At 41.1% G+C, this 14,447-nt stretch overlaps 3 protein-coding genes across 3 annotated transcripts; 1 reads left to right on the forward strand and 2 right to left on the reverse strand.

The window, feature by feature from the left end:
- Positions 1–9,312: 9,312 nt before the first annotated feature.
- Positions 9,313–12,185, reverse strand: IAQ61_007267 (uncharacterized protein; the record flags this gene model as incomplete). The annotated part of the gene is made up of 3 exons (XM_003840750.2): positions 9,313–9,384; positions 9,454–10,743; positions 10,791–12,185. 3 exons carry the CDS (start codon positions 12,183–12,185, stop codon positions 9,313–9,315), a joined length of 2,757 nt encoding a protein of 918 aa, XP_003840798.1.
- Positions 12,186–12,242: 57 nt separating this feature from the next.
- Positions 12,243–12,743, reverse strand: IAQ61_007268 (uncharacterized protein; the record flags this gene model as incomplete). Its single annotated transcript, XM_066097511.1, has 3 exons — positions 12,243–12,264; positions 12,451–12,491; positions 12,603–12,743. The coding sequence occupies 3 exons, from the start codon at positions 12,741–12,743 to the stop codon at positions 12,243–12,245; spliced, it is 204 nt and encodes a 67-aa protein (XP_065952553.1).
- A 421-nt stretch (positions 12,744–13,164) lies between these two features.
- On the forward strand, positions 13,165–14,319 carry IAQ61_007269 (uncharacterized protein; the record flags this gene model as incomplete). The annotated part of the gene is made up of 6 exons (XM_066097512.1): positions 13,165–13,167; positions 13,232–13,331; positions 13,442–13,481; positions 13,528–13,606; positions 13,673–14,084; positions 14,150–14,319. The coding sequence occupies 6 exons, from the start codon at positions 13,165–13,167 to the stop codon at positions 14,317–14,319; spliced, it is 804 nt and encodes a 267-aa protein (XP_065952554.1).
- Positions 14,320–14,447: the final 128 nt, after the last annotated feature.

Consider the following 14,447-nt stretch of genomic DNA (forward strand, 5'->3'; position numbering starts at 1 on the left):
GTGTAGATAGGGTAGTTATTTTGTGCGTGTATACCCTAATACCCTATTACTGCAACTAGTAGGTGTTAAGATAGTTGTAGTATTAGCAGGCGGCACTAATTTAGGAAACTAGCCACCCCTAACCTTAGGCTAAGTTAGGGGTATAAGGAGGACACTATAATAGAGGAATTATTAATAGTAAAGGCTATTAAGTGTCCCCTAGATATTAAGGCTAGGTTAAATAATCCTCCTTTCTTTATTCCCCTCCTCCTAGGTAGAGTAGAGAATATACAAGTAATAGTTAATTTAGGGTGCTAGTGTTTTAGTGCAGTTAAGGAAAAGTTAGCAAGATAGATTAGTAGGAACTTTATTAATATTCCCCTACAACCCTTATAACATGCCTAGGGAATTACTAAGGGTACAAGAATTTTATAGTTAGTAGTATTAGACTATAATTTAGATAGTTAGCAGTCTTAGCTTTTAGCTTATATAGTACCTAGTCTCTCCTATTAACTAATACTAGGTAGACTATAGCTGTGTAGAGAGGGCGTTGTTATAGACATTCTACAAGGCAAGTTAATAATTAGGAAGGCGGGAAATATAGTAGTATAAGAGAGCAGGAGACGCCTACATCCTACCTATATCTCTACTATCTTAGGTTTAGTTATAGCAGGGTTGCTAAATTAAGGATCCTAATAGGAAGATATATAGGTACAAATTTTTGCAATAAATATACTAGATATTTTATAGGTAATATATAACTTGCGCCTAATAAAATATCTAGGAAGTGTTAATAAGGGAGGTCCTATTAATATACACACTATCTATATTACTAGTAACATAGTTCCCTATAAACCTAAGTATAAAACTAGAAAGATAAAGTTACTACTAGAACTGCAAGAATTTAAGGACCTGTTTAACAAAGAGTTAGTAAATAGTTTACTACCTTATTAAGGTAGTATAGATTACTATATTTAGTTAATAACTCTCCTAGATAGAACCTAGCCTAACCCCCTATAGGGTCCTCTATACCCTATATCGCGTGACTAATTGCTAGAACTAAGAATATAACTTACTAGATTAATAGACAAGGGCTAGATCTAAGCAAGCTCTTCTATAGCTAGAGCTCTAGTGTTACTAGTAAAGAAGCTGTTAGGTAGTTAGCGCCTTTATATAGATTACTAGATGCTTAATAGCATAATAATATTAGACTAATACCTACTACTACTTATTAAGGAAACTTTGCGCACACTATCTAGCGTAAATTAGTTTATAAAAGTGGATATTTACGCTGCCTTTTATAAAGTTAGAATAGTAGAAGGTTATAAGTCCTTAATAGCTTTCTGCACCTAGTTTAGGTTGTATAAATAGTTAGTATATCTATTTAGTCTTAGTAGTGCGCTATCTACTTTCTAATAATATATTAATACTGCGCTTACAGAGTTACTTAGATTATATATAATAGCCTACCTTAATAATATCCTAATTTATTTAGGAGGAGACTAGTTTAACTATATAGAAAAAGTAAAGCGTGTACTTACGCTATTAAAAGAAGTAGGACTACACCTAGACTTAGAGAAGTGTGCGTTCTATATTAAGGAGGTACGCTACCTAGGCTATATTATTAAGGTAGGCAAATTACTTAGACCTAACCCTAAAAAGCTTAGGGTAGTATAGGAATAGGAATCCCCTAGGAATATAAGAGAGGTAAGGAGTTTTCTAGGTTTTACTAACTTCTACTACAATTTTATTGCGTAGTTTTCTAAAGTAGTAGCGCCTTTAAACTAACTAACTAGGAAGGATACCTAATTCTAATAGGGAGAGGAAGAATAGAGTGTATTTAATGCACTAAAAAAGGCATTTATATCTAGACTAGTACTAGCGTAATAGGACCTAGCTAAGGAAATATTATTAGAAGCAGACTATTTAGGATGCGCTCTTAGGGGTTGCTTATTATAAAAAGTTAGGAGCGTCTAGCGCCTAGTTACTTACTACTCTATAGTACTAATACTAGAGAGATAAAACTACACTATATATAATAAGAAATTGCTAGCTATTATTAAGTGTCTTAAAAGTTAGTTAGTAGAGCTATAGAGCGTTTATAAGCTGTTTATAATATTTATAGACTATAAAAACCTAGAGTACTTTACTAGCCTCTAAAGCTTAAGCAAGTAATAGTGCTACTAGGTAGAGGAACTTTTAAAATACTAGTATATCCTATAGTATAGACCTAGCTATCTTATAGGATAACCTAATACCTTAAGCAGGCAACTATAAGATTTAAACTCCTCTAAAGCAATACTATAGTTAGTAATGCGCCCTAAATTAATCTAGGTTATAGTGTTAGAAGTAGAGGAGGCGTCTAAGTTACTAAAGGGCGCTAGCCTCTTTACTAACCTGTATATGCAGACACTATAGGACAAAGTAGTATTAGAAGATAAGATATACTAAGTGCGTCTTAATGCGGTCTAGAAAGGCGCTAGGTCTTTCCTAGTTCTAGCTAATATAAAGTAATAGATTAGGGACTGTGCAATTAGCGCACACAGCACTTTGCTTTAGAGGGGCGTTATTTAGTTACTAATATAGGAACCCCTTATAACTACTATTATATAGCAAGCATATAAATTAGGTTTAGTAGGATATCTAGGAAAGAATATAATATTTTAAATACTACGCTATAACTATTATTAGGATAGAATATTAGGAGATGTTACGCAGTATATCTAGAATTGCTATTATTATAGTGCTTATATCTCCTAGAAGCGCTAATAGGGTCTATTATAACCTATACTAGTTGCGTTATAATACTAGTCCTAAATATCTATAGACTTTATAGTTAACCTACCTACAAAAGATAATAGCAAACCTTAGTTCCTATTAGTTATTACTAACAGATTATCTAAATACGTTTAGCTTAAAGCAACAGTCTCTATAGTAGCTAATTATTATATAAGGATCTTCTAGGATAACTAGTAGTAGTTCTAGGGCTTCCTATCCTCTATTATTACTAACTAAGGCTCTAACTAGTTAGGATCTTTCTAGATAATATTATGCTAGATAATAAAGATAAACTAGTTACTGTCTACTACATACCACCCTTAGACAGATGGCGGGATAGAGCGGGCAAACTAAGAAGTGCAGGTAGTGCTACGCATAATAGTATGCTTTAAGCAGACTAACTAGCCTAACTGCCTGCTAACCTACTAACTTACACTTAATAATAGGGACTCTAGTATAACTAGTGTTAGCCTAAATCTTCTTTTAAATAGGTATACTATAGACACTCTATAAAAGCAAATATTACTACTAGTAAAGCCTAAGAATCCTTATAGAGAGGCTATAGTATTCTTGTCGCACCTATAGAGGGGTGTAGAGCTAGCGCAAGCTACTATTGCGTTCTAATAGTAATAATAATAGGAAGTAATAAACTAGTCCTAACGCCTAGCTAAAAAGTTCCTAAAAGGTAATATAGTTTAGTTTATAATACGTAATATAAAGATAAACTAGCTAAGTAAAAAGTTTAACTAGCTATAGGTAAAGTATAAAGTAATAGAAGTCCCTACTCTACTTATAGTAGTATTAGACTTACTAGGGAACTTATATAAGACTATATATATAGATCTGCTAGAGAGAGCTGCTAATAATCTACTACTAAGCTAGAAGCTTTAGGACTTATAACTAGGCCCTATAGTTACTCTAGAAAATAAAGACGCAACACTAAATAAATAGGAAGTAGAAGAGATCCTTTATACAAAGAATACAAGAGGAAAAGGGAAGCATTAAGTCCTAGTAAAATAGAAGGGGTATATTAATCTAATATAGCACCTGCTAGAGGTAGTATAGGATACTAAGGCTCTAGATAGGTTTAAAGAATAGTATAGGGATGTCACGTATAATAATAGCCTAATATGTATAAAAGCTAGGAAGTAAGTATAGAAGAAAACTAGAATAATAACTTAGACCTTTATTATAATTAAGAAGTAGAAAGGTATTAAAGATATCTTTTATTTATCCTTATAGCACTTTAAGTAAGTACCCTACTACTAAAGTTTTATAATATAGCTAATAATTAAGTAGCAGTGTCTATACTATTACTATCTATAACTAACCCCCCTCTAGCCCCCCCTAGACTATTATTTATGTTATTCTAACGCCTCTACATCTCTTAGTAATAGTAGTGCCGCTTACACGTAGCATAGGTAGGGGAGGACTTAGTTAACAAGTATAAGTAATAGTAGTAGTAGTAGTAGGAGGAGGGTAGTGCTTTAATAGTTTACTAATATATAGCACCCTAGGCCTAAAGAAAGTAAATATTAGAATATATATAAAGGGAATAAAGGAAAATTAATACTAATAATAAGAGTCTTAATACTGCAGGTAGTGCGCTTAGCAGCGCTCTTAAGCCTATTAATACAAAGGTTAGTTTAGGCCTAGGTCTTGTTTATACGCTAGTTAATACACTAGAAGGTAACACTAGTAGTAGTAGCGAGCTATATAACGTTGTTATTACTATAACTACTATATAAAGGCGTAATAGTAGACTAAAGGGGGAACGCTAAAGCACTAGTAGTAGATAGAATAATAGCACTAAGCTAATACTAATTATAGGCGCGCGAGTAGGTAGTAGGGGCAAGTAGAGTAATAGTATTATTAGTTTAAGCCCTTAATATAAGATCCTTAAAATAATAGTAGAGCTAGTAGAACTATAGCATAAACTAGTAGTAAGTACCTTTAGTAGGTTTTCCTATAAAGGTTCTAAAGGTCCCTCTCTTTATAATATAGAGGTGATCCTCCTAGTAACTATAATAAAACTAAAGCTAGTTACAGAGGGCTTAGCAGATATTAGGATTATTAGCAAGTATAGCCTCTAACCTAGTGCAGGTCTTATAACTATAATAACAAGACTTGTATAAACGCCCTAGAGATAGTTAGAACTTGCTATAAAGAAAATATAAATTAAAGGGAACTTACTACTACCTTCCTAATAGTTACACTTACTAAAGAGACAAAGCTAGTTAATATACTAATTATAGGGAAGTAGCTTTATAAAGCTACTATTATATTCCTTATTATCTAAGTTACTAGAAATAATAAAGCTGCTAAGTAGCTATGTTTAGGGAGGCGTGTGCTAAGCAAAAGTTAGTGTAGGAAATATAGGGAGAACACTAGAAGTACGCACCTTATCTTAGTAGGCTTAGCGCAGGGTCTAACTACCTCTTAGTAGATCCCTACTACTAGTACTAGCAGTAGTAGATAAGGATATATTAAAGGCTAAATAGGCAGGATTAATATAGAAAAGGTGGAAAGAGGGCTAATTAGTAGGGGGAAATCTATTAGGTAATATAGTAAGTTAGGAAATTTATAGTAGGGTAGGATAGCTATATTAGAACTTTTATAGTAGGGTACTAAAATAAGCGTATAGACGCTACGCGCGTGTACTGCTTAATATACAGGCCTATTACAAATTAGGAAGGAATATAAAGATATAATAATAAAACTAAAAAATATAGTAATAAAGCCTAATACTAATTATAGAGGATAAAGATATAACCCTAGACCCCTAGAAAGACAACTTTACAATAGTCTATAGGGAAGGTTAGGGGTATATAAAGGGCTTAGGCTTATGCCTAAGCCTAGGTCTAACACAAGATAGACTAAGTCTAACACTACTACTAAGCGAACACACTAGACACCTATAAAAAGGCGTGGAGGGCTTACCTCTCCTTTAAGATACTAAATACTATTATTAACGCTCATTGCATTCTTCCCTTAAGGCTAGTCTATAACACTAGGGAGCTTATATAAGACTATATATATAGATCTACTAGAGAGAGCTACTAATAACCTACTACTAAGCTAGAAGCTTTAGGACTTATAACTAGGTCTAATAGTTACTCTAGAAAATAAAGATATAACACTAGATAAATAGGAAGTAGAAGAGATCCTTTATATAAAGAATATAAGAGGAAAAGGAAAGTATTAAGTCCTAGTAAAATAGAAGGGGTATATTAATCTAATATAGCACCTACTAGAGGTAGTATAGGATACTAAGGCTCTAGATAGGTTTAAGAAATAGTATAGGGATACTATATATAATAATAGCCTAATATATATAAAAACTAGGAAGTAAGGGTAAAAGGAAACTAGAATAATAACTTAGACCTTTATTATAATTAAGAAGTAGAAAGGTATTAGAGAAATCTTTTAATTGTCCTTATAATACTCTAAGTAAGTGCCCTACTACTAAAGTTTTATAATATAGCTAATAATTAGGTAGTAGTATCTATACTATTACTATCTATAACTAACCCCCCCTTAGCCCCCCCTAAACTATTATTTATATTATTCTAACGCCTCTATATCTCTTAGTAATAGTAGTAACGCTTACGCGTAGCGTAGGTAGGGGATAACTTAGTTAATAAGTATAAGTAGTAGTAGTAGTAGCGTTAGAAGGAGGGTAGTACTTTAATAGCTTACTAACGCGTAGTACCCTAGGCCTAAAGAAAATAAATATTAGAATAGATATAAAGGGAATAAGGGAAAACTAATACTAATAATAAGAGTCTTAATACCTTAGGTAGTACGCTTAGTAGCGCTCTTAAGCCTATTAATATAAAGGTTAGTTTAGGCCTAGGTCTTATTTATACGCTAGTTAATACGCTAGAAGGTAATACTAGTAGTAGTAGTAAGCTATATAATATTATTATTACTATAACTACTATATAAAGGCGTAATAGTAGACTAAAGAGGAAATACTAGAGTACTAGTAGTAGATAGAATAATAGTACTAAGCTAATACTAATTATAGGCGCGTAAGTAAGTAGTAGGGGCAAGTAGAGTAATAGTATTATTAGTTTAAGCCCTTAATATAAGATCCTTAAAATAATAGTAGAGCTAGTAGAACTATAGTATAAACTAGTAATAGGTGCCTTTAGTAGGTTTCCCTATAAAAGTGCTAAGGGTCCCCTTCTTTATAATATAAAGGTAATCCTTCTAGTAACTATAATAAAACTAAAGCTAGTTATAGAGGGCTTAGTAAATATTAGGATTATTAGTAAGGATAGCTTCTAACTAAGTATAAGTCTTATAGCTATAATAGTAGGACTTATATAAGTACCCTAGATATAGTTAGAACTTGCTATAAAGGAAATAAAAATTAAGGGGAACTTACTACTACCCTCCTAATAGTTACACTTGCTAAAGAGATAAAGCTAGTTAATATACTAATTATAGGGAAGTAGCTTTATAAAGCTACTATTATATTCCTTATTATCTAAGTTACTAGAAATAATAAAGCTACTAAGTAACTAGGATTAGGGAGATATATACTAAATAAAAAGTTAGTGCAGGAAATATAGGGAGAATATTAGAAGTACACACCTTATCTTAGTAGGCCTAGCGTGGGGTCTAACTACCTTATAGTAGATCCCTACTACTAGTACTAGTAGCTATAGATAAAGATATAATAGGGACTAGATAGGCAGGATTAATAGAAAAAGATTAGAGAAAGGGCTAATTAGTAGGGAAAATCTATTATATAACAAAGTAAGTTTAAGAAATTTTTAGTAGGGTAGGATAGCTATATTAGAACTTTTATAAGTAGGGTGCTAAAATAAGCGTATAGACGCTACACGCGCGTACTACTTAATATATAGGCCTGTTATAAATTAGGAAGGAATATAAAGATATAATAATAAAACTAAAAAATATAGTAATAAAGCCTAATATAGATTATAGAGGATAAAGATATAACCTTAAACCCCTAGAAAGATAATTTCACAATAGTCTATAGGGGAAGGTTAGGGGTATGTAAAGGACTTAGGCTTATACCTAAGCCTAGGTCTAACACAAGATAGACTAAGTCTAACACTACTACTAAGCAAACACACTAGACACCTATAAAAAGGCGTGGAGGGCTTATCTCTCCTTTAAGATACTGAATACTATTATTAACGCTCATTGCATTCTCCCTTGAGGCCAGTCCATAACACCAACCTAGATTTATCAGCCTATCTTCGTCTAAGTATGCCTTGTTAACATTAGGATCCAGAATTTTTTTCTTGAGGTTAACAAGATAGGAGACAATTACCGTAATTTAGCTGGAGCGTCCAAGGGAAACTAGGGATTGCTTCAGTAGGAACAGGTTTTACCTAACTGTAGCTTCAACGCTGTACTTCATATCTTCAACCACACATCTTGCTATCACCACTACTCCCCTGCAGCATGTCTTACGCAGTACTCCTTTTGTAATCCCCAAGTGTCTATATTCCCCATTGCCTCACCATCCAGGGGCAGCTGGTACTCACCTTAACACCCACACTAACATCGCGATATCAAGACAGATATCACAGTAAACATCAATCGCAGTCTCAAATATACCGCAATTGAAATAACAACCATGCCAGGAACATACTCCACATACAACATCATACGCCCCTATTCTCCTAAGCCCACCATCATCCGTCGTCCAGGCTCACCATTGATCTGCTAACTTCAGCCCATATATCCATCACTTCCTTCACACCTCGCGCAACGCAGCCCCTCACTGACCCCTATCCAACTCACCCACCTCCACCTGGACTCCCCAAACTCTCGCCTGCCCTGGCGCGCACAACATCGCTACGTACTACAATAGCAGCGGGTTCAAAAGCCGTCGTTATTAGACGGAGGAGTTTGTGGCTTGTGGTTATGAGATGGGCTGGGGGTGTTCTAGGTATGAATGAGTTCATGGGGACACACGGGATAGGATATTTTTTCGTGCTGGGGAACGTTTAATAGACGGCCGCGTGATATCAATGACGTGTGATTTGTATCCGAGAGGATTTATGGGGTATACCTGATATGTGGGCGGGATTTAGAGGGCAAGGAAGAGAAAAGGTGTTCGACGGCAAACACATGCACCGACTCTACCAGTCCAGCAACAACAAACTCTCCAACCTGACATCCACTAGCAAAACCACAAGAATAACTCGCAAACAACAAGCAAAAGCGCAGAAGCAATGCGCAAAAGTCTCACTTGCAGCAGGATCTCAAACACCCAAATCACAACATGTAAAAGTTTATTGTATTACAATTTGCCCATCGCAGCCATAGCAGCTGTGCGATGCGTCATGCATGCATGTATTTTAGTAGTATAATCTACCCATCGCCGTGCGTCTACATGCTCAGCCAAACCGTCAAAACGCCTTGGAAAATGCAAGTACCATCCAGTGGAGTTGAGGTGTGGAAAGAGAGTAAGACCGGGAAAACAGACACTGCATGAAGAGAATAAATAATGCTATGGGGTATGAAAAAGGCGGGGGGATCGACGCTAAATGGGGTACAAATATATCATTAGATGATACCATGAATCTTCTCGTGTTGCTCAAGCTCTTTAATGTATTTGACAAAAGACTTCTTGTGGACCTGGTGCAAGAGATGGTGGGTTAGCATTGACTGGCTTCAATCAAGTGACATGAGCATGGGTGGGCTTACCAGGCCAGCGAATTTGCCATCGCGTAGTACACAGATATACCTGAGACCGAGTTTGACAAAGCATTCGTAGACCAAGTCCATTGGGGAATGAACGTCTAATGCCACGGGTGCCGGGTCGATATAAGGAGTAAAGTCACTCGGGTCATAGGATGCTTGTTCTTCCTCGCCATGCTGCTCTCTTCCTGCTGCCCAGTCTTCTTGTGGTGACATGAGACAGAGCGTGTTATCTTCATTCTCAAGCTTGTCCAGCGCGAATTCAAGATCCGGAGCGGGGATGAGGCCGACGAGCACACCGTTCTTTACAATTGGTAGACCGCCGTCTAGTTCACCGCTCATCTGTAACCTCTGTTGCTTCTCACGAAGCTCAGGAGCTGGAATCAGTGATTCTTCCGATACATCGATTATCTTGTCGGGTCTGACACGGGGCGTAATGTCACCGAGCTCTGATGTGAAGATAGGTCGAACTTTGTTGTCCAAGAAAGGGTACGAGTTCATGTCAGTCAGCAAATCGTAGATGCTCAGCGGCTCGATAGCATCAGCTACCCATTTGGCAACCAAAATCCCGAGCGAGAATGGCAGTACATGGTCCAAACTGCCCGTTAGCTCGAAGAGAATAACGGCCAACGTGATAGTCAAACGGGTGACACCTGTCATTGTTGCACCGGCAGCTACCAAGGCGTAGACACCAGGAACAACACATGAGCCAGGCGGACCTGATGGAACACACTCGCCAAATACGCCAAGATGGCTATAGCGGAGAGCAAAGAGCTGCACGGAATGACCAATGAAGCGACCTGCTAGACCACCAACTACCATGGAAGGTACATAGATACCAGCGGGCACCTTGAGACCAAAAGTGATGATGGTAAGACTAGCCTTGATGAGGAAAGCGACAAACAGTACTTTGAGCACGTCCGGGATGTGTTCCCTCGTTGGACAGAGACCGTCACCGGAATCTGTGTAGGTGTCGCAAGGACTGGCCAGCTCAAACAGTAATTCTGTGACAGGAAGCTTCGTGTATCGATTCCAGAAGCTCACAAGGCCAGTGGTCAAAGCGACTAGGAAGACTTCCAGAACCGGATGCTTTTTGATGATGGGAATCCGTCGAAATGTTCGCGCCCAAATGCGCGAGGCCTTGATGAAGAGGGCCCCAAGCACGCCACCGACAGCTCCAGTGAAGATGAAGGACACTAACTCGAAGAATTTCCAGTCTAGATTGTATCTTACTTCGAACAGGACGATTTTCTTGGTCCCATAGGGATCCAGAAATTTCAAAGACAGAGCAGCTGCCTGGGGTCTGGTTAGCTTCGGGTACGCAGTTTGGTGGAACTACTTACGATGCAACAGAAAAAGGTCCGAAACAGAGTCTTTGACGGAAAGTAATAGCTGACTTCCTCAAGACTAAACAAAACACCACCGATAGGGGCACCAAAAGCAACTGCTACTCCACTTGCAGCACTGGCACTCAAAATCTCTCTTCGCTTCCCATCATTGTTCCTGTACTTGGAGAATATACGACAAGCAATGTTTCCAATGCAGGTGGCAATATGCACATAAGGCCCCTCCTTGCCTAGACTGAGTCCAGAGGCCACACTGAGGATCAAGGCGAGTGTTTTGATAACCAGTGTGCGAACACCGAGATAGCCGTGAAGAACGAACCCACTCAGTATGACTTTGACTTCGGCTACACCACTACCTGCAGCGGAATAGTATACCATAGGTGGACGGATCTGGGCCTCTTGCAACTGTCCTTCCGGGCTACCACTTTGTTTGGGGTCGTCGTCGTCATGATCGGCGTATCTGCGTACTTCAGCGCCAAGATTTTCGTCAAGTGTAGTGAGTGAGACGGCGGAAGGGATGACGGTCTTGGTCGTCAAGGTCAGGAGACAGGAGGCCATGGACAGGACGACCACGGAGAGGACAAAGAATCCATATTGCGTCTGGACGACATCCAGCCTGTCACTGCGGAAGAACTTGGACCAATGGACCCAGTTGTCGCAGATGGAGGCGCCGTCGCAGCAGGTCTTGCGGCTCTTGGTCCAGCCGCTGGTACAGTGTCCCTGCTTCAGATCGAAGAGAACAGTCTCGGTAGTGTTGACCAGATAGGCACATACCGCGGTCAGGACGCCGATGAGAGCTACCAGGATCCAGCCCTGGGCTCCATCGCACCATGCCGCCAGCCGACCCCTGATGTCTCTACGGTTGCGGAGCGCCTTGACGCGGTAGGCATCCGCAATGTTGTCATGCACCCAGTCGGTCGAGGTAAACTGATCGTACCACACGCGATTGTCCTGCCAAAGAGAGGCCTTGGCTGCGTGCATGCTCTCGTCCAGACCCGCCCGTCGCTCGCCCAGAGCGTTGACCAGCCGCTGGCTAAAGGACTGACCGTTGCTGAAGGAGCCTGCTCTGCTGTGGCGCATGCGTGAGCTCGTAGGAAGCTGGCTGTTGTGTCTCTTGGTGCCAGGCCTGGGCGTAGCCGGTGTTGCTAGACCTGGCAGGCTCGCATATGACCGCGCGGCGGGGCCATGTGGGTTGAGCAGGCTCGACCGCTCATTGATGCTCTCTCGTGACCGTGTGAGATCGTGGTCTGAGCCTCGCATCTGCCTCAGGGGGCGAAAGGTGGCTGTTGGCGACGTCGGCGTAGTGGTGCTGATGGTATCATCGCGTTCACGTTGTTCGGCAGCATAGTCGTCGTAGGTTGCCTCGTCGAAGCTACGGTAGGACTTGGGCATGGCGAGCGTCTGAAGGGGAGGGACGGCCTGTGTCTATGTCAAGGGGGAGGGGCGCAATCAGAGGCCGTGGGACGGCGGGCTGTTATGGCAAAGTCAGACATGGGACGTGGCGTCGATTCGAGGAAACTCGCAGATGATCATCTGGAAGGTCCAAGGCAGTGCGTGTCACGAAGGTCCCATGGGCTGGGCAACACGCTCATCCCCACTACCTTCAAGGAAGGACTTCGGCTGCTTTCTACGGGGAACTACTTTAGGTCACACGCACCGCAATAAGCAGCTCCACAGACGGAGGGAGAGCGGTGCTAGCTGTTGTTTGTCGTCATGTAGAAGTCATGCAGATGTGCTTGGAAGCCAATACAGGCGGTAAGGACGGTGGTGGAGTGTGGAGTGTGGATTGTGGAGCTTCCAACTGTGTACCGGGTAGGCCTCGGTGAAGCTGCTAGAAAGGACAAAGGTAGTCTGGTAGTAACAGTGGTAAGAGTAGGCAGCGGTTAAGGCGCGTGCGTGTGACAAGACCTCGGGATGCGATGACGAAAGTCCGTGGGAAGCGCGCAACATGCTTTGGGGTGGGTAAGCCAAGCCAAGGTCTAGGACTCTCTAGGTAGTGTTGACAGCCAAATTCACTCGGGCTACCCCATTATCGACAGCCACACAGATACGATTCCAGGACAGTAAATAGTCTACTACTGTGGGCAAGTAGCAGATACATGTTACATGTTACATGTGTCCATCTTGCATGGACCAACTACAGGACCAACACTCCCCTCTCTTGCACCTCACTGGGTGTTGTGTGCTTGGCAGGACAAGGACGAGTTAGTAGACCCTTCAGAGTATGTTATCAGCTCGTCTGCGGATCATCTTCGGCCATCGTAAGCCTCAAAACCGATCTATCGCCGAGTTGGACCCAACTGCGGTTCCTCCTGAGCTCATTCGACATCGTCCAGCTACCCTGTAGAGCAACAAGTACATAGTCACAACCATGGTGAGCATCTCCAGGCACTACCATACATGCCGCGGCGAGGCAACCGCTGATCGTTGATTGCAAGCCTGCTCCCTATGGCCAGTTCCTCGTCTTTGGAGACAGCATAACCCAGGACAGCTTCAACCAGGACCGAGGATTTGGCTTCTCTGCAGCGCTACAGGCAGGTCAGTTGGAAACCCTGTCTCTCTGTCTTGGTCGGAAGTTATGCTGGGCATCTACACGGCGGTCTCAAGGGCCGTGACTAGGTAGAGAAACTTGTGCTGATGCCCCGCAGCCTACATACGGCGACTCGACGTAGTCAATCGTGGTTTCAGGTGAGGACCCTTTCCGGGAGCATTCCAACGGATCTAACTCAAGTAGCGGTTACAATTCTCGCCAGGCTCTCCAGATCCTACCTGCTATCATTCCTTCCCCGGACGAGGCCAAGCTCCGATTTCTGGTGAGCATCTCAGGGTCCATGTCCGTGACTGTGGCCTTGGTCTGATTGACCTGGTTGACGTTGTAGATCATCTTCTTTGGGGCAAACGACTCGTCGCTGCCTGATGCCCCAAACAAGCAACATGTTCCCCTCGATGAGTATAAAGAGAATCTCGAAAACATCATCCATCACCCAAAAATCGTGGCTCACAGTCCTCGAATCATCTTGGTTGCACCTCCGCCAATCAACGAGCATCTTTTGTGGCCTAGAGACCGGTTGAATGGGTGTACCAGTGTATCACGTCTGGCAGGTACAACCAAGGTGTACGCTGAAGCCGTGTGCGATGTCGGCGACAAGTTCAATGTGCCTGTCGTGAATTTGTGGAAGGCCTTTATGGCCAAGACAGACTTCAACATGGACACATGGAAGCTCGGCGACCTGGTACCTGGGTCTTTGGAAGTTCCACAGAACGATGCCTTGGTGGAGCTCATGTATGATGGTAGGTCGCGAATACTAGACTCTCGTACGGGTTGTCTTGGCAGTCAGTACTGACGAGACGTGCAGGTCTTCATTTCAACCCGGCCGGTTACGAAATCTTCTTTCAAGAGGTCATGAGGTTGGTAGAAGCACAGTGGCCGGACCAAATGCCTGAGAAGCTGCCCATGGTGTTCCCTCCTTGGAATGACCAAGAAGCGTGGCAGAGGTGGGAGAGCGCTCAAGCGTCAGGTCAGTAAGCCCAAGGACGAGCGGCGCAGGTGATATATACATTATATAGGTAGATGGACAGCCTGCCAGTGCATCACTGCATCGTTGCATCATTGCATCACTGCATCACTGCATACTACCTACCATGCCATGCCAT

The sequence above is a fragment of the Plenodomus lingam genome (genome assembly GCF_022343315.1).
Source record: "Plenodomus lingam strain CAN1 chromosome Unknown contig_27, whole genome shotgun sequence".
Classification (NCBI taxonomy): Eukaryota; Fungi; Ascomycota; class Dothideomycetes; order Pleosporales; family Leptosphaeriaceae; genus Plenodomus; species Plenodomus lingam.